Source organism: Neovison vison, chromosome 4 (assembly GCF_020171115.1).
Source record: "Neovison vison isolate M4711 chromosome 4, ASM_NN_V1, whole genome shotgun sequence".
Lineage (NCBI taxonomy): Eukaryota > Metazoa > Chordata > Mammalia > Carnivora > Mustelidae > Neogale > Neogale vison.
The window spans coordinates 208130148-208148545 of NC_058094.1; the positions used below are offsets into that span (position 1 = coordinate 208130148).

An 18398-nucleotide genomic window follows, 5' to 3' on the forward strand; every position below is an offset into this window, starting at 1 on the left:
ATTCTTCTCTTGTTTCCCTTGAGCTGATTACTCACTCCCTCAGGCTGCCTCTCTCCAATTTGGGGGGACGGGTAGGAGTAGGTGTGGGTAATTTGTGAGAACACACATAATTATATTAACTAGCTTTCTTTCTCTGGTATCAGGCCATACCCAGATTTTCTGTTCTGTTTTTTGGCCACCACTGAACCTCTTGTTAGGTTAGTTAAATTAAAAAAAAAAAAGAAAAGATTAATGTATTTACTGTGAATGTCAGAGGGAGCATTTCTGGGACATGGCTTCTTTGCAGAGGCTGCCAATTGTATACTGGGATTCCCATCCTTAAATAATAAATAGCAGAACCCCCCAGTTCTGGGTGGGTTCACAGCCATGCAGCTAAAAGCTACATTTCCCAGCTTCCCTTGCACCTGGGTGTGGCCATGTGACTGAATTCCGACCAATGGGATGTGAGCAAAAGTGATTATGCCCTTTCTAGGTCATGCCCTTAAAAGGAATGAGTGTGCCCTCCCCTTCTCACTGGCCAGCATGCAAACGTGATGGCAGGAGCTGGAGCAGCCACCTTGAAACCCAGAGACAGATAGTGACATATTGACAATGGCAGAGATACTCCACCAGCCCAGGACTGCCCGTCTTTGGACTACTGTGTAAGAGCAAATCGAAATTCTATTTTAAGTCACTACATTTTGAGGTCTTTTGACTACCTAGACTATAAGTGATTCATGTAAGCCTCATGTCATTACTTTTACCTAGGATCCTAAAGTTATTTGTACTTATTTGTGTTTTCTTATTTCAAATCATACGTTCTGTGTCTTCCTTTTATAAAAAATTAAACTGTCACTAATAGTCTAATTTTTTTCCCTGAGAACCAGCTTATGGATTTATTTATTCTGGTGTGTTAGTATTTTAAGATTATGTTGGCTTCCTTTATACTTGAATGGATGTCATTCCTGTATGTAAATGTAATTCCTGTTTGTGGAATTATTGATTCACATCATTTCATTTTCTCATCCCATGTAAAGTTGCTGAAGTCTGGAACCAGTCTCATTTTATTGCCCTTGGTAGGAGCACCTGGGTGGCTCAGTGGGTTAAAGCCTCTGCCTTTGGCTCAGGTCATGATCCCAGGGTCCTAGGATCAAGCCCTGCATTGGGCTCCCTGCTTCCCCCTCTATCTCTGCCTGCCTCTCTGCCTACTTGTGATCTCTGTCAAAGAAATAAATAAAATCTTTTTTAAAAATGTATTCCCCTTGGTAGATTATCTGCTTCTTCTATCCAGGTATTTGTAGTAGGATGCTTTTGTTGTGCTAAGATTTAGCATCTTCCCAAGAGCTATACTGGTCTCAGTGGTTTCTTTACTCAGTTTACCTAGAATAGAGTAAATCCATTTGTGTGCCAAATTGGGTCTTATGTTTCAGAAATGGCTTTTTCTTTTACATGTTTGACTACTTTTTCAATTCCATTTGTTCCCTCTTCATCAGGGACTCTAGCTGTATGTTTGGTCAGCATAAACGTCTCCCACATCCATCATTTTCTTTCCAGTCTTTTCATCTCTTGCCCTTCTTTATTATACTTAGTGTGATAGTCTCTGACCTGCTGACCATGTCACTGACTTGGTTTGCTGTCCTATCACCTCCATTTCTTGTGGAAATGTGACTGTCAGATACTGAGCAGGTTTTTCTTCTTCTTTTTTTCTCCTTACATGCTGTCCCCTTTTCATCTTATTTTGGTATCTCTAATTTTGTTTGTCTACTTGCTTGTTTCATGGGATCTATAAGGTCACTTGATAGTACAGAGAGGACTCTTGTCAAGGGCTTTATTCTATTTCCTGGTATCATTTTTCTTCTGAGATATATTCTTTTAATGTATTTTCCTAGGGACATTCTTTGGGAAAGAAGGGTAATATCTTACATAGATCCTATGATAGCTCTTTGCTAAGAAATAGTGGCTGTTTAAAAAACAAAACTCTCCTGGGGGCGCCTGGGTGGCTCAGTGGGTTAAAGCCTCTGCCTTCGGCTCGGGTCGTGATCCCAGGTTCCTGGGATCGAGCCCCACGTCGGGCTCTCTGCTCAGTGGGGAGCCTGCTTCCCTTCCTTTCTCTGTCTGCCTCTCTGTCTACTTGTGATCTCTGTCTGTCAAATAAATAAATAAAATCTTTAAAAAAAAAAACTCTCCTGAATCCATCAGCCCTTTATTTTTTATTATTTATTATTTTATCTATTTATTTATTTTATTTATTTATTTGTCAGAGAGAGAGAGTGCTCAAGCAGGGAGAGCAGCAAGCAGAGGGAGAAGCAGGCTTCCCACTAAGCAAGGAGCCTGTCGTGAGACTTGATCCCAGGACCCCAGGATCATGACCTAAGCCGAAGGCAGACACGTAATGACTGAGCCGTCCAGGTGTCCCTCCATCAACCCTTTAGATATAAATTCTATTTCACGGAAAAATAGTAGCTAGACAAGCAAACTAGATACCACAAGGAAGTAACCAGACAGATCCAGAAGGTGAGATATTCTGTAGGATAACGATCTCAATTGCTTCCACTAGTAAGTGTCCTAAAAAAGGGACTGTACTAGATTAAAATAAACTTAAGGGGGATGTGTGCTCCTGGATTGAATACTGATATGAATAAATCGGTTGTAAGAATAACTGGAGTTAATTGGAGAAATTTTTTTTTTTAAAGATTTTATTTATTTATTTGAGAGAGAGAGACAGTGAGAGACAGCATGAGCGGGGAGAAGGTCAGAGAGCGAAGCAGACTCCCCATGGAGCTGGGAGCCTGATGTGGGACTCGATCCCGGGACTCCAGGATCACGCCCTGAGCCGAAGGCAGTCGTCCAACCAACTGCGCCACCCAGGCGTCCCATGCTCATTTTTTTTTTTTAAAGTAATTGGAGAAATTTTAATACGGCCTAGAAATTAGATGAGATGAGATAAAAGTATACCAAAATACAAAGGTAAAAAAGTGTTGGTTAAATAATACAGATTCTAAAAAAATTAAAAACAATTTTTAGAACATAATCTCTCTCTCTGTCTCACAAACACACACACGCACACACACACACACGCACATCCATGGTTGTTGCAGTGATGTTCTCTGGGAGGTAAGAATATGCTGTTTGTTTTTTAAACTTGTCTCTATTTTCTGATGTTCTACAAGCACATATACTGCTTATGTAATAGTTTTTTTTTAAAAATAGTGACATAGATTTAAATGGGACAGATTTGCCATGAAGATAATAAAGCTTATACTTCTGGGCCCTTTGTTCACACGGAAACTTCCCAGGCCCCTAAGAGGGCTTCTGGCAATGTTTTATCATATTTTTGTGGTAATACCATATTTATTTTCCTTTTTATGTTTTAGAAATGTTTTACTGTAGTAAAATAGACATGAAATGTACCATTTCAAACGTCCAGTTCAGTGGCATGACGTCCATTCACACTGTCGGGGGCCCATCACCACCCACATCTCTGGAACTTTGTCATCTTCCTGAACTAAAACTCTGTACCCATTAAACAATAACTCCCTACTGCCCCAACTATCCAATATTTTTATTTTTTTTAAGATTTTATTATTTATTTGACAGACAGAGATCACAAGTAGGCAGAGAGGCAGGCAGAGAGAGAGGAGGAAGCAGGCTCCCCGCTGAGTAGAGAACCCAATGTGGGGCTCGATCCCAGGACCCCGAGATCATGACCTGAGCCAAAGGCAGAGGCTTTAACCCACTGAGCTACCCAGGCGCTCCAGTATTTTTATTTTTAAGTGTCTCCAAAACTGTATAAGCTCTAAGCTCCACAGCACCCTGGTCTAGCCCCAACTGAATATGCAATCAGGTATCCTGGTCACTCCTGAGCAAGTTTGAAGTGATACTCAACACTACTAAATGATTTTAGCCTCAAACCAAAGTACTATCAACACTGTCAAGGAGACAAGACCACTGAGGTGGTGAGAGAGAGGGGGGCAGAGCGGCAAGAGAAGCAGACTCCCCACTGATCAAGGAGACTGATACGGGACTTGATCCCAGGACCCTGGGATCTTGACCTGAGCCGAAGGCAGATGCTTAACCAACTGAGCCACCCAGGTGCCCTGTATCAGCAATTTTTAAGCCTGACTTGGTATAACAGAGAACCCAAATTTATTTCTCTCATATATAAAGGAAGTCTGGAGGTACACAGTCCAGGAAGGACTAGTATGGCCATTTTATGATCATCAAGGAACTGGAGCCCTTTTATCTTTCTATGCTACCATCAGCAGAATGCCACATCATGGCCCAAAGGGGCTGCTCAAACTCCAGCTGTCAAATCTCTATTCCAGCCAGAAGGAAAAAAATAATGAGTGATAAAAAGTATGCCTTTTCCTCCTGTGTCTCTTCACCACAGATGCAGGTTGCGCTTACATCTCTGTTGCCACAACATGGCCTTACCCCTACCTGTAAGGGAGGCCAGGAAATGTAATCTTTATTCCAGAAAACTGTGCCCGACTAAAGATCAGACATTCCACCATTAATAAGGAAATGGAGAGAATGGATATTGAAAAAGGCAACTGAGCATCTATAAGATGGTTTTTAGAAAGATTTGGTGTGCTAGCTTTTGAGGCTTGATGGGGGCAAATAGGAAGGGTAGACATCTTAAAGACATTTGATTATTGCTTTAGATTCTGTTTAGTGCCGAAAGCTCACTTCCTCGTAATTAGCTTTCTAGACTGGGCACTAAACCTCTTCCACATACCACAGAAATGGGCTAAACAGGCTTGCAGAGAAAACAGAAAAAGCCATCTTCCCCATTGAAGGGGACTTCTGGCTGTCTCAATGGTCAAATACATACAAACTACATATCTAGACCAATCAGCTAGACCATAGCAGGCAAGTTCAATTCATCTCAGCGTGTTAACTGCCATCACTTTTGGACTGTGTGTTGCTTCCAGAGAAATGTCAACCTCAGAACGGGGTCTCTTGACCCCATCCCTAGAGACCATTCCATAGAGGACATTTGTCCCACATGATAAACAGAAGAAAACAAGGAACATGAACGCGGCAGTTGCTTTACCAACCAGGGAGTGGTTTCAGGTGCTGGAACAGGCAAACTAGAAGCCACCAGGTGAGGGGCAGATGGAACCAGGTCAGCAAAGCCTCGAGACCTTTCAGCCGCCGCTCTGACTTGATAACGAAATGCAGAAGTAATTCTTCACGCTTGTACATCACATGCACTGGTTGTCCGATTACTTTTCTGAGTTGATCATATTTTATTTTGATTTGATAATACATAGCTTAGTAAGTTCCGGAATTTCGTCCAAATTAGAATATGATTTCTCCCCGAAGCAGACTTAAATAGTGGTCAGCCTGCTTCCTTCTTTGCCCTTGACCTAGCCACTGCAGGGTTTGGAGCTCTTGCTTCCTCCGACTCCAGGCTGAGGAATGCTGTCACTCTCTGAGAGGTGGAATGTCTTGTTGATCTAGCGGAACTGCCCCAGCACGGTTCCACTGTTCTCTGCTGGGCACCCTCACAGAGCCAGCCTCTGGGGGAAGAAACTAATTACGTGGACTCCTCCTTCTGTGTGACCTCCTGAGGGAAACAGACCTGCAGAAGTAACCACCCAGGCAGAGCAGAGCGCTGAGCAGAGCCCTGCGATTCCTTCCAAAACGGGTAAGTGTCCTCCAGATAAATGCAGCCTCATCACAGCTGGGAAAGGCGGGGTTTGAAATAGACAACAGCCCTTGAAACTGCTTGGGGTAGGTTGCATTAAGAGTAAGGGAGAGTTAAGGATTCCCATGTGGCTCAGTCAGTTAAGCGGCTGCCTTCCCAGAGTTCTGGGATCAAGTCTCTTATCGGCTTCCCTGCTTGGCAGAATCCTGCTTCTCCCTCTCCCCCTGCCCCTGCTTGTGTTCCCTCTCTCACTGTCTCTCTCTCTGTGTCAAATAAATAAATAAAATCTTAAAAAAAAAAAAAGAGTAAGGGAGGGTTGAAAGGCAGGGAAGAAAATACCCTCCCAGTATCTTTCCTTCCTTGCTTCCTGCCTGGCTCACCCCTTTCCCAGCAACCTCTGGGGGCACTATGTCCCCGGGTTCCGGACAGGGGCTGGGGACTATCAGGGCAGAAACAAGCCCTCTGGAGGAAAAGAGAAACCCCTCTGCATTTTCCTTTCCCACAGGCCTGCCCTGGTTTTTTCATGATGTCATCCATTCATCATTGTGAGCTGATTGGCGGTCCCAGGCCTTGGCCAGCCACCCAGGGCCAGGAGGGAAGAGAGAGATACCAGGCCAAACTTGCAGCAGGCCCCTGAGCATGTGCGGAAATGTTGTCATCAGTTCCACAGAGAAAGACTTGGTGGAAATCAAAGAAGATAGTAAAAGTCACAAGATCTTTTCCAACATTCCCTTCCCTGAATGCCTGGGAAGAAGTCAGGGGCCTCTTGTCCGTGGATGGGGAGCCAAACCCTGGAGTGGGCCTGGGTGTGGAGGAGGGACTTCTCTGCCAGATGCTTCGTTCTCCAGAATTCAACCTGTTTCCTGACTCAGTGGTGTTTGAAAGCAACTTTGTCCAGGTACCCTTGGGTCGCTCACAATGGCACTCCTTGATTCTTCTCAACTTGTTCCCAAGATGTGGCTGGGAGAGTCTGTCCCAGGGCCTGGAGTGGAGTGAGCACTGAGGCAAGGCGAAGTCAGTGGGCCTGGAATGCAGCTCACCCTGACTTTGCTGAGCCCCACACAGAGCTTCTTCCGCAGACACTTGTTATTGTGGGGACAGAGGTCAGGTGTTCTCTGCTCTGAGTAGAGGACTGGGTATCCGAACCCCTCAGTGTGCTTCCTTTTCCGGGCTGTCAGGCCCAAGAGGGGAACAAAGAGGAGGCAGTGAAGGAGGCTTCCCTGGGAGGCTTCGTAGCAGAAATGCTGACTGGTGAAAGAGCAGGAGCAGGGCCCCGGGAGGGACCAGGGCTCAGGGTCTCTGCCTTCTCATTAAGGGGCGTCATTGTGCAAATGATCTGCATGCCCTGAATCCTAGTTTCCTCTATTTATAAAAGGGATTGGACCAAGCTGGTTGTTACATGTGAAGCCAGGAAGCAAAGGCGCAAGTACAATGGGCACTTGGGGCATTTTTTTAAAAAATTCATTTATTGGGGCACCTGGGTGGTTCAGTTGTTAAGCATCTGCCTTCGGCTCAGGTCATGATCCCAGGGTCCTGGCATCGAGCCCCTCATTAGGCACCCTTCTCAGCGGGAAGCCTGCTTCTCCCTCTCCCACTCCCCCTGCTTGTGTTCCCTCTCTTGCTGTCTCTGTCAAATAAATATAATCTTTAAAAAAGAAAGAGAGAGAGAGAAAGAATAAAGATTTATTTATTTATTTGAGACAGAGAGAGCATGTGCGAGTGAGTGCTCTGCATAGGGGAGGGGGGAGAGAATCTCAAGCAAACTCCCCACTGAGCACAGAGCCCACAACTAGGGGGTGGGATGGGCTCCATCCCAGGACCCCAAGATAGTGACCTCAGCCAAAATGAGGAGTCGGCCTCTTAACCAACCGTGCCACCCCGGGGCCTCTCTGTGCATTTTTATTTCCTTGCCTGTTCTTCCTTTCCTCTGGCCAAATGGAACCCAGAGTAAACAGACCTTGGGAGCTGCAAGGGAAAGTGCAGGAAACAATAGGGCCCCTCAAAAAATGGGGTAGGGACACATTTTTCAAAGAAAATCTAGGAAGCAGTGTGGAAAGGAGTCACAGAAATGTGACACAGGACCAGGAACTCTTGGGTTATAGTTCTTGTGGGCAATTGTTAACAGGAGGTGGGGTAAATACTCCTCCAGTTGTTGAAGCCATATAGGTTTAAACAGTGGTTCTCAACAAGTGTTGATTTCACCGGCCACCACCAGGGGGCATTTGGCAACCTCTGGAGATACTACTGATGGTCCCAACTTGGGAGGCGCAGCGAGGGGTAGGATTGCTACTAGCCTTTAGTGCATAGAGACAAAGACGGGGTAACCATCCTGTCTTGCTCAGGAAAACCCCCTCCCCTAAGCAAAGAATTAGCCAGCTCCAAATGTAGATAGGACTGAGGTTGAGAGACCACCTCTCCTAGAATACACTGCTGCTTCTGCCCAATGCTCAGGCTGTGCCCCTCGGGCTGCTTTGCAGGTCAGAAAGGGCAGGAACTGGATAGACATCTACAAACCCTCCAACACCATGGCCCTTGGGGTAACCTCCTCCGTGCCCTGCTTGCCCCTTCCCAATATCCTCCTCATGGCTAGTGTCAAATGGCACCAGGGACAGAGCCAGACATGGAACAGACCATCTACGGCCCCAAACATCAAGCTGAAGAGGTAAGCAATAGAGATGTGAAGAGAGGATGAATGCGGTGAGGGGTGGACCCAAAGCAGAGGCTGCTTTGTGACTCAACTCAAAGTAGGGAGAAACGGAGACGTCACTGGCAGTGACATTACTTTTTTAGACAACAGTAGCCCAAGACAGGGCGTGCACTGGAAGCATTAAGGCCAAGGTTGCGGGGGGATGGGGTGGAAAAGAGAAGTGTTATGTGGTCAGCAATGAGAAGCCAGTCAGCATGCCCACTTTCCTTCTTGATGCTCTCACCCACTGAATCCATAGGAAGTCTTCCTGCCTTGGGCCAAGGGGCAAGGAAGCAGTGAGGTCCGGCAGATAGAGCACTAGTTACGAGACACGGGTTCTAGTCTTCGGTAGCCAACGACTCGAATCATTTTTGAGTCTCAAGGCTATCTGCCTCATCCCAGTTTTCCTACTGGTAAAACGAGTGGAACTAAGTCTCCCTTAAAACTGTAACATACAGTGACCTCAGACTCCTCTGGGAAGAAACAGCCCCTTTTCATATAAGTAATCTGTAGGATATCTCAAGAATCTCTAGAGATTCCCAGAAATCCAGACAAACCCTTCATTTCTCCATGTCGGTTCCGTGATATACCTCGCCTCTATTGTTCTGGGCGTACCTATAGAAGGCCCAGCCCAGTTCCTTCTCCTAGTTCCCAACCCCTTTGGGAAGAGTAGTGAAAGCACTGGGGTCAATGAACAGACAGGCTAGACAGCGCCACTCTGTGGCAGAGAAGGGCAGTTCCTTTATGCTATCAAGAAAGAAACTGGAAACCCCTGCTACCCAGCCACCTTACCCCAGGGCTATCTCTCTCAAGCAGGATCCCAGGGAACACCAGCCTGAGAATCATGGCAGATTTCAGGGCGACACCCCAGATCCACCGAATCTGAGTTGCAGGGGATTTCTTCAGGTGTCTGCGTTTTAAACAAGCTCCCCAGGTGAATCTGGTCTCTGCAAATTTGAGCACCACGGTGCTGAGCATTCTCTCTCCTACCCCCGAAAGCCTCAGTCCTGCAGGAGACACTCCTCATATTAACGAAGACTGGGTTGGATCAGAAGCCACAGGGCTGCCACGTGTGTCTTCTCTTGTGGCTTCAGGATCCTCCCACTGAAGTTCGTGGAGTTCCAGGTCTGTGACCGGCTTCAACGCATCTTGCGATTGAGGACAGTCACCGAGAAGATCTACTACCTGAGGCTCCACCAGGACCATCCTGAGACTGTCTTCCACTTCTGGATCCGGCTGGTGCAAATTCTGCATACGGGGCTGTCCATCACCACCAAGGACCCAAGGATCCTTTTCACTCACTGTCTGGTACCCAGGATCAGCTGCAGCCCCTCAGGAGACTCTCATGTAAGTGGGCACCATTGCCCCCTCCAGCAAAGGCCAGAGCCAAACTGTGGAGTTTAGGTGTGCTGGTAGGTGAGCTCATAGGTGAGCACACCGTGAAGGCGATCCCTGCCTTAGACCTTTGCTAATCAGCTTTATTGGGGGCATAATTTACAGCCATAAAACCCAGTCCTTTCAAACGTACTGCACAGCGTTCTCAGTAACAGTACAGAGTTGGGCAACCATCACCCTACAAATTCCCTTGTGCCCATGCTCAGTCCTTCAAATATCCCTATTTCCTGCCCTATGCAGCCACTGCCCTAGGCAGTCTCTATAATTTCTTATTTCTTAGAAATTTTGTATAAATGAAATCCTACGATACTAGCCTTTTGTGCCTGGTTTCCTTCCCTTAGCATGGTGTTTTTCAGGCTCATCTAGACTGTAGCATGAGGCCACTTCTGCACAGTCACAGACTATCCGTTTTCCTTTTCATTGAAGAGTAGCATTCCGGTGTATGGATATATCTATCACGTGTTGTTTGTCCATTCACCAGTTGGCCATTTGGATTGTTTCCAGTTTTTGATTATTATGAATAATGCTGATGGGAACATTTGTGTACAAGTTTTTGCATAGATGTATGTTTCATTTGTCTTGGGTAGATTCTAAGGAATGTAATGGCTGGGTCATTTTTTTTTTTAAATTTTTAAAGGTTTTATTTATTTATTGGACACAGAGAGAGACAGCACAAGCAGGGGGAGCAGCAGAGGGACAGGAAGAAGCAGGCTCCCCACTAAGCAGGGAACCTAATGCAGGGCTCCATCCCAGGACCCCAAGATCATGACCCGAACCAAAGGCAGTTGCTTAGTAACTGGGCCACCCAGGCGCCCCGAGAAAGTAATTTTTTAAACATCTATTAAATTCCTACAACAGATATTTGATCCCCCTACATTTAAATATAAAACTAAGTAGCAGAAGCTTTATTTAAAATTTATAAGAATGGGCTCTTCAGGAACATATGAAGGTATGTTCATAAGAATAGATGATCTAGGGGCACCTGGGTGGCTCAGTGGGTTAAAGCCTCTGCCCTCAGCTCAGGTCATGATCTCAGGGTTCTGGGATCAAGCCCTGCATCAGGCTCTCTGCTCAACAGGGAGCCTGCCTCCCCCTGTCTCTCTGCCTGCCTCTCTGCCTACTTGTGATTTCTGTCTGTCAAATAAATAAATAAAATTTTTTAAAAAGACGAATAGATGATCTACTAAATTATGTCTAAAGTTTTCAATGACAGTATTATCCTTAAGGCACCAAAGGCTATTTATAACAATTCAAGGGACAGAAACAAACAGAGAGGGCCTCAGAATGGCCCCTCTGAGCAGCTGACCCAGCAGCCCAGAGGAAGAGCCCCAGTTCCAGCATTTTCATGTCTGGACCGTGATTAGGAAAATGCAGAGACCCCAAGGCCTTAACCACCTGGCTTTGTTTTTTTCCTCCATCTAGTCAGTACAGAAGAAACCCCAAGTCTCCCATCCCAGCGAGAGCCTCATGCAGCTGATGGCCAAGGGGGAGAGTGAGGCGCTCTCTAAGATTTTTGCTGACTTGCACCAGCACGATGAGTTCAGGTATGTGCCTTAAATCGGCCAGCCTCCCGTCCCTGCCACAGCCCAGATGGCCTGGGCCCTAAGATCCAGAAACCAAGCAAAGGGAGGAGCGTGAAATGCTGCCACTCAGGATCCAGGTTTTATCCTTGACTCAGAATAACCTTTACCCAGTTCTCTTTGCCTTAGTCTCCTCCACACAGCCTGCACGGTGGGCCTGACTCCAGAGGAATGTTGTACAAAATAAAAAGTAACTCTTTGATAAGAAGAGTAAGTTAGTAGCATAGGTGGGAAAGGAAAACCTAATTTCTAACCCCGTTCCTAGTCCTTAGGGAGAAAAAGCGAAAACATTGTCTACTCATTGAGTTCGTTTACCTCTTCCCCTGGCTAGCTAAGCCTCTGCTTAGCCTTCAGGAAGCTCTTGTGGTTGCTTTCTAAATGGATCATCTGTTCTGGAAAACTCCATTGTACTGGCCCATGTTCTCTGTGCCTGAGGAAATATCCCTGTATGTGCAGGTGCCTTAGGGCTGACAGGCATTGAGAGCACTTAGACCACAGGGCACTGCGACCAGAGGGCAAAGATGATGTGGGAATCGGGGTCCTGGCAATCTTGATTTGTGGTTTAAAAGAAAAGGGAGGACAGAAGTAAGTTAGGAAATGACACCAGAAGAGAAAAACCAGGAAGGAAGGAGAGAGAGAGAGAAGAAAGAAAGAATGAAAGAAAGGAAAGGAGGACGAGGAGAGGAAAGAAAGGCTTTTTTCTCAGTGCCGGGAGTGAACCAGCAGAGTTAGAGGGGACAATCTCTTACAGTGGTTCAAAGCTCACCCAGCCCTGGGCCCCAGGCACTGCTCTGACTGTGAGCCCTTGGGCCCATTGCTTCACCTTTCTGGTCCGAAGGTGAAGATCTGCAGAATGGAAATAAATGATGGTAGTGCCAACCTCACCCAGATAGCGTAAGGTGACATGAGCTCATACACATCAGTCCTTGGCATGCTCCTCAGCAGATTCAGAGGTGGACGGAGGAAATCCTCAATAAATATTAACTTGTATTATTAACTCAAACGTGGGCTGGAAGTAGAAAAGTATTCGCGCAAGAGAAAGATGTGTCAGTTGCCCACTGCCTAAGAATTTATACCGGAAGTTGTCACTCTATGTATGTATCAAAGGCTTAACTACAGAGATCTGTAGTTAAGAAATTTCTGGGTGAGATATCACATTGGTGAACTGGAGACCCCTGGACTCTAGTAGAGCAAGATATATTGAAGCAACTTCCTGACCCTCTCAAAATCTGAAATCATGGATTTTTCTTTTGTCATTACCGTTTGCTTCTATTTATATTCCTGGCCACCATTCAGTCACCTGGCCACACCCAGCTACAAGGGAGCTGGGAAATGCACTCACCAGCATGTGTGTAGGCACGTGCCCAACACAAAGTCAGAGGTTCTGCCGCCCACAGAAGGAAGGAAGAAGGGGGTCGAGGGGCCTGTTGTCAATCTCTGGCACAGGCAACTTTTAATATTTCTGGAAGGTCAGAGGGGACTTAAGGCCAGAAGGAGAAATAGGCTCTACCCAGAGGAAGGGCGGAGAAAGCTGCAGAGGTTGAGGGAACAAATGAGGCTTCATCCTAAGGGTTAGAGATGGGTGAGTTTAGAAAAAGGGAGGGTGGGCCAGTGCAGAAATGGCGGTGGTGGGAGGATGGAAGAAGTGGGCAGAGCTGAGCCAGGGCCTGGGAAGCCCTGTGAATGAAGGCTTTTGTGGAGTGGGAGCCTTAGCCTCATTTTAAACTGGGAAGTGACGTGATCCAAGGTGACGCTGGCTGTCCAGGTGACAGTTGATTTGAAGGGAGGGAGCCTAGGTGTGAAGAGGCTGGCCAGTAAACTGAGGCAACCTCATCTGGGCTGTCATGTCCTGAATGAATCAGAGGGCTGTGAGAAACAGGGAGAAATGAATTTTTGCTTCACTGTCCTCTCAGGAATTGCTTTGGATGGACATTTGGTGTCTTCTCTTTAATTTCCCAGAATGAAGCCCCCAGTGATGGTTTCTCTCTCCTCATCCAGGCAAGTTCTAGTCTGGTCACAATTCTATCAGTTTTTGCACATTGGCAACAACAAGCAACTCACAGCAAATAAAATGAAAGGCTGAGACAAAGGACCAAACAGATGGAGTCGCACCCACTTTTCCTCAGCAAAAGCAGCAGCAAGGGCTCTGCTCCCACCCCACCCCCCTCTCCCCTACCCCTTCCCTAGTTTTTCTTCTGGTACTTTGTTACCAGGGTAGCCGCAGCTGGCCTTTTTCATATTTATATCTGCCTCTAAAGCTTTTGCATCAAGAAAAATATGACTAGAAACAAGATTTGAAATGAGAATTTCATGCTCTGTTCTTTTCCTTTTGACCTTCGTTTCCTTGATCCTGAAATGGCTGGAGTTCCAGGAGCAGCAAAAAGACACAGACCAAAAAGGACAGCTCAGGTAACGGAGGGAACAGGGCACCCATGTCTCGGAGAACTTTCTGCCCCACAGATGTAGGAAGAAGGTCCCCTCCAGCTCCCCATCCCAGCGTCCCCAGATCTCTGTTGTCCTTCCATACCTGAGTCTGACTTCCTCTAGGCTCTTTGGCCCCCATGCTCAACTTGGCAGCAAGTCTTAGTGATTTCTCTCTTTGAAATGTTTCTGATATGCTTTCCTTCAGCTCTACTCCCACAGATTCTACCCTAATCTGCCTTATCACCACATGCCTGGCCCGTCCAGTAATCATCTGCTAGTTCATTCATTCATTTACTCATTCCAAAACATGCAGGGAGCCCTTGGTAAGTGCCCAACACTGTGAAGTCCCAATGAAGGAGGACATAGTATCCCCTCAAAAAGGTTTATAATTTGGTGGTCAGATGGGTAGATCCTGAAATCACAAAACCTCTCTTTCTAGGAAACATTCAGAACTCATGCCTGGGGTATCTCGGGAGCACAAAGACAGGGGTCCCTCACTCCCTGCAGGAGACTGCTGGGGAGGGCCTATGAGCTGAGTCATAGAGGAGGGCTACAGGCAGGGCCAGCCGAAGAAGAGGAGGCTGAGCCTTCTGAGAGTCAGAGTCTGTGTGAAAGTACATGACACATTCTGGAAACAGCAGCCGGTTCCCTAGATATTGCCAGGTTCTAGTTTACCCCAAATCCACTCCTTTTGGCGTGCATGACCCTGTGCAAACTTCCCACCCTTCCCCATCTCACCTTATCCCTTTCTCCCCCTCAAATAGAAGCCCTGTGCCCCATCTTTTTCTCCAGCCCAAATCTGCTCTAGGTAAGCCTTAGCTATCCTTCCCCATGTGTTATTCATCCCGTCTGCTTCCTTCCCCCTGATGCTCCACCCGCAATCCTACCTATCTTTCCAGACGAATCCTTCCTTGGTCATAACCTCTCTCCCATTATTCCCTACTTGTTTCATAGGCTTAAGCCTCCTTTCTTCAACCAATATTCATTCTTCTCATGCCTCTGAGTTATCTGCAGTGGCAAGCCCAGGATTAGGAACGCAAAGGGAGCTCGAGAAATATCCACGCGCCACACCACTAATAAATTATTCCTCCCAACTGGTTCAGGAGGTGGCCAGAATATCGTGTTATATTTAGGGAATTTAGAGGAATGCGTAGATCTCAGGGAAGCTTTGCCGACTGTCGTCCAGTCCAGGGATTGCAACTCAAATGTCTGCAGGTGCTACGAATGGGTAGGGAGTCTAGGTGTCCTGTAAGAAATGGCTGACTTTTCTCTGCACCCCATTGTGAGTTACACCCCAGCTGGACTGACCCTTGGTTTCAGCACTGAGGAGGCAGTAGGAAGTGATGGGGAGGGTAGCATCAAGAAAGTGAAGGTTTCCATGAAGCCTTCAGTATTCACCATGGTGGAACACAAGCCTGGTATTGCCAGATACTCTGATTTCTCAAGAAAAGCCAAAAATCTGGATTCTTACGTAACACAGCCCCTCCCCCATAAAAACTAAAACACAGTCCAGGCTGATATTTAGTGGGCAAACACAACCTATCTGGGGAGCGAATTCAGCCTGGAGGCTGCCGGGTCATCCAGTCCCTGCTCTAAATGGTGGGTAGAGCTGACCCGGGTCCATAGTCCCCGAAGCCTGAGAATGCATTCTCACGTCATGTGAGCAATGATACAATGATGATGCATTACTGTTTTCACACAAACATTCCATCACACACACACACTCAAAACATACCCCATGAGATTATGGTTGAAGAAGACAGAATAAGTCACACTTATTTCTAGGACTCGAGAGAACAGCTGGAATTTCAGAATCATGAGGTATGTGTTTTCACGGGAACTACGACACCCATGCTGTCCTAAGGCTGATTTCAGTGAATCATCCTAGGATGTCCCCAGGATCCTTTACTTTCCTCGGAACTGAAGGAACCCTTTTTCAACTCTTTGGTCCAGATAGTATACCCTTTGAGTTTGGAAGGACAATTATACCCCAGCCTCTGGGAACTTCTGGATGAAAAGAAAAACCAGTGTCCCAAGGCTTACCTGTGTGGCTAAACCTTTCAACTCCCCCATCAGTGGGTAGTGTGGCCCTACTGCAGTGCTTCCCAAACTATAGTGTGCAAGCAGACCCCTGGAGAGCTTGTTAAAATGCAGATTTTAAGTCAGTATTGTGCATTTCTAACACGCTTCCGGTTATGCCAAAGCTGTTGGGCTGCAAGCCACCTTTACGGTACCTGAAGCCAAGTGGACTGAGGACAGGCTCAGGCTGAAGGGCATCTGGGTTCAAAGCCATTACCAGTTCAGCTAGCTGAATCTCCCCGGGAAATTCACTCAGTATCCTCTCCAAGCCGTATTGGTTCCCTCCTTCTACTGGCACTGCCTGGTTCAAACCATAGAATAGTTAAAACATGGGCTCTAACTGCCTGGCTTTGAATTCTGGCTCTGGCTCCTCATTATATGACCCTGGGTAAGTGACTTAACTGCGCTGGCCTCAGAGTCCTAGTAAGATGGGGACCACAGCAGCGCTGATCTCTCCAGCTCCTTGTGAGAATTAAAAGAGCTTTAAGGCACATGATGGTTGGGGACCAAGCCTGGCTCGTAAGAAGCACCCCACCCGTGTTGGGCCATGACTGCAAGACTGCTCTGTGAATTAAAGGTACAAACAAATGCATTCCCTTTATGACCTAGAGAGAGAGACTCACAGAGAGGATGGCATCCCTTGCATCCGTGACCTCAGCTGGAGAAATTCGCTCACTTATGGAGAGTGGGAAAGAGAGAACCCCTCTGGGCCGCAGCCCCTTTCACTCCTCAGCACCCTGGCAGCCTCCACAGGGCTACAGCTGGCCCCGCTCATATAGGTACTGTGTTGGAAATAATCTGACCGCCTTCATGGGACAGCCCTGGAGTCCCATTTCAGGCCTGGGTTCAGGTCCTAGGGGCCTGGGGGTGATTCCAGGAGGTGGTGGGTGGGAGTGGGGGGTGCCAGCCAAAGCCACCTCCGTTCTGTTTGTTCCTTCCCGGTTCTTCTCTACCTCCAACTGGGTTGAGTGAAATCCGAAATGTGGCAGCTCCAGAGCCCCGCTAGAGGCCCCTGGGAGTTCTTACCAGTGGCTCTGAAGGGACAGAGACCAGGACAACACTGTTGTGGCTAGACCTGCTTTCTCCCCGCTGTGTGGGAGGGGCTGTGTCCTCCTGTCCTCCTCCGCAGCACAGTCCCTCCCTCTGGCTTCTTTGAGGGAGTGGGAAGCTGGCTCTTCCTTTTCCTTTCCAGAGCTCTTGGGGAGCTCCAACCTTCTGTAACAGAACAAACGAGAAGGAACTAGGCCAGAAAGCGTGGGCTAGGGGGTGATACTTCTCTGGAGCCCAGCCCTTATTTTCCCGTGTGCCAAATGTTCATCCCCATCCATATATTCATTTGGCCAATACTCATTAAGTACTTCCTGTGTGCCTCTGTCTGACCAGAGGGAGATCTCTAAAGAAGGGAGGAGTGGCTTGTGTTTTCTCCAGCCAAATAATATCAATATAACACTTACCCTTATGAGATGCCTGTTACTAAGAGTTGACAATTAAAAAACTACCTTAAGTATCTTTGTGTCCACAGACAAGTTTTTTAGGCAAGCTGTATCTCATTGGACATTTTTCTCCCCTACGCTAACAGGAAATTCTATCTGAACCCCTTTTGCGCACTGGGGAGAATCTATGCAGCCCTCGCCAACACCACTCACATTCGGCTTTCTGAGGGACTCTGTCTGATGTAGGGAAGGAGAAAGCTACAACTAAGGAAAAATGAGAGTCTCCTCATGTTGACAGCATAGCCTTTCCTTGGAGAACCATTTGGGAGCATGGCTCCGGGTAAGGGCATCATTCCAACATCATTCCTCAATGCAACTCTGGTCCACACCACCACCGTCCTACCTCACCTCCGGTATCACCACCAGGGCGGACACAGGAAGCTGTGATGGAGATGAAGAAAGGAAAGGGAAGCAGGACTGACGGAGAGGGGAAGAGAACAAAATGGCGGTGGTGAGGAGGTGGAGGGAGGAAGTCAGAGGAAAGGGGAGATCTCATAGAAAGGCGGTAACAGAAATAAACAGAAGGGACCCGAATGAGAAGCCAAAGAGGAAAAGAGAAGAAATACACCACTGAGAGATGCCTCACGAAGCTTCTATTTATCTAATTTAAAACTTGAAAGTAAGGCCATATACCCAAACAAATGTGTTTTCTTCTCTGTGCCAATTATTCTGGATAACTATGAGGGACTAAAAACAATTCCAGCCAAGGGCCTCTCCTGAAGTTTCCTTTTTTTCCTTTTTTATTTTATTTTATTTTATTTTATTTTATTTTATTTTTGTTGTTGTTAGTCCCTCTTTTGATTCAAACTTTACATCTTCTTCCTAAGCACATTCCCTAACTTGGATTTGCTAGCCTGGCCCTGGTGTTTCGAATGAAGGTTTGGGTTTGAGGCTGCAGAAAGGTTTCTCAGGAGGCAGTATTAAGACAAGGTGTGTGAGGTAGGGGGACTTTCTCTTTTGTGGTCCAACATTCTAAGCTGGCTGTGGTCTCAGTCCCACAGACACTAGTTCAATTTCTTTTGCATCTGATACCCCCTTTAAATGTTGACATACCTTGTTAGTGCTTATGAAACCAGTGATTCCACAGAGAGGAGGTCCTACCTCAAAAC

At 46.9% G+C, this 18398-nt stretch overlaps 1 protein-coding gene across 1 annotated transcript; it reads left to right on the forward strand.

Moving 5' to 3' along the window:
- Window positions 1-6281: 6281 nt before the first annotated feature.
- Window positions 6282-16575, forward strand: FAM71F1 (family with sequence similarity 71 member F1). Its single transcript, XM_044247025.1, has 6 exons — window positions 6282-6530; window positions 8110-8294; window positions 9413-9669; window positions 11140-11257; window positions 13665-13702; window positions 16406-16575. Exons 1-6 carry the CDS (start codon window positions 6282-6284, stop codon window positions 16573-16575), a joined length of 1017 nt encoding a protein of 338 aa, XP_044102960.1.
- Window positions 16576-18398: the final 1823 nt, after the last annotated feature.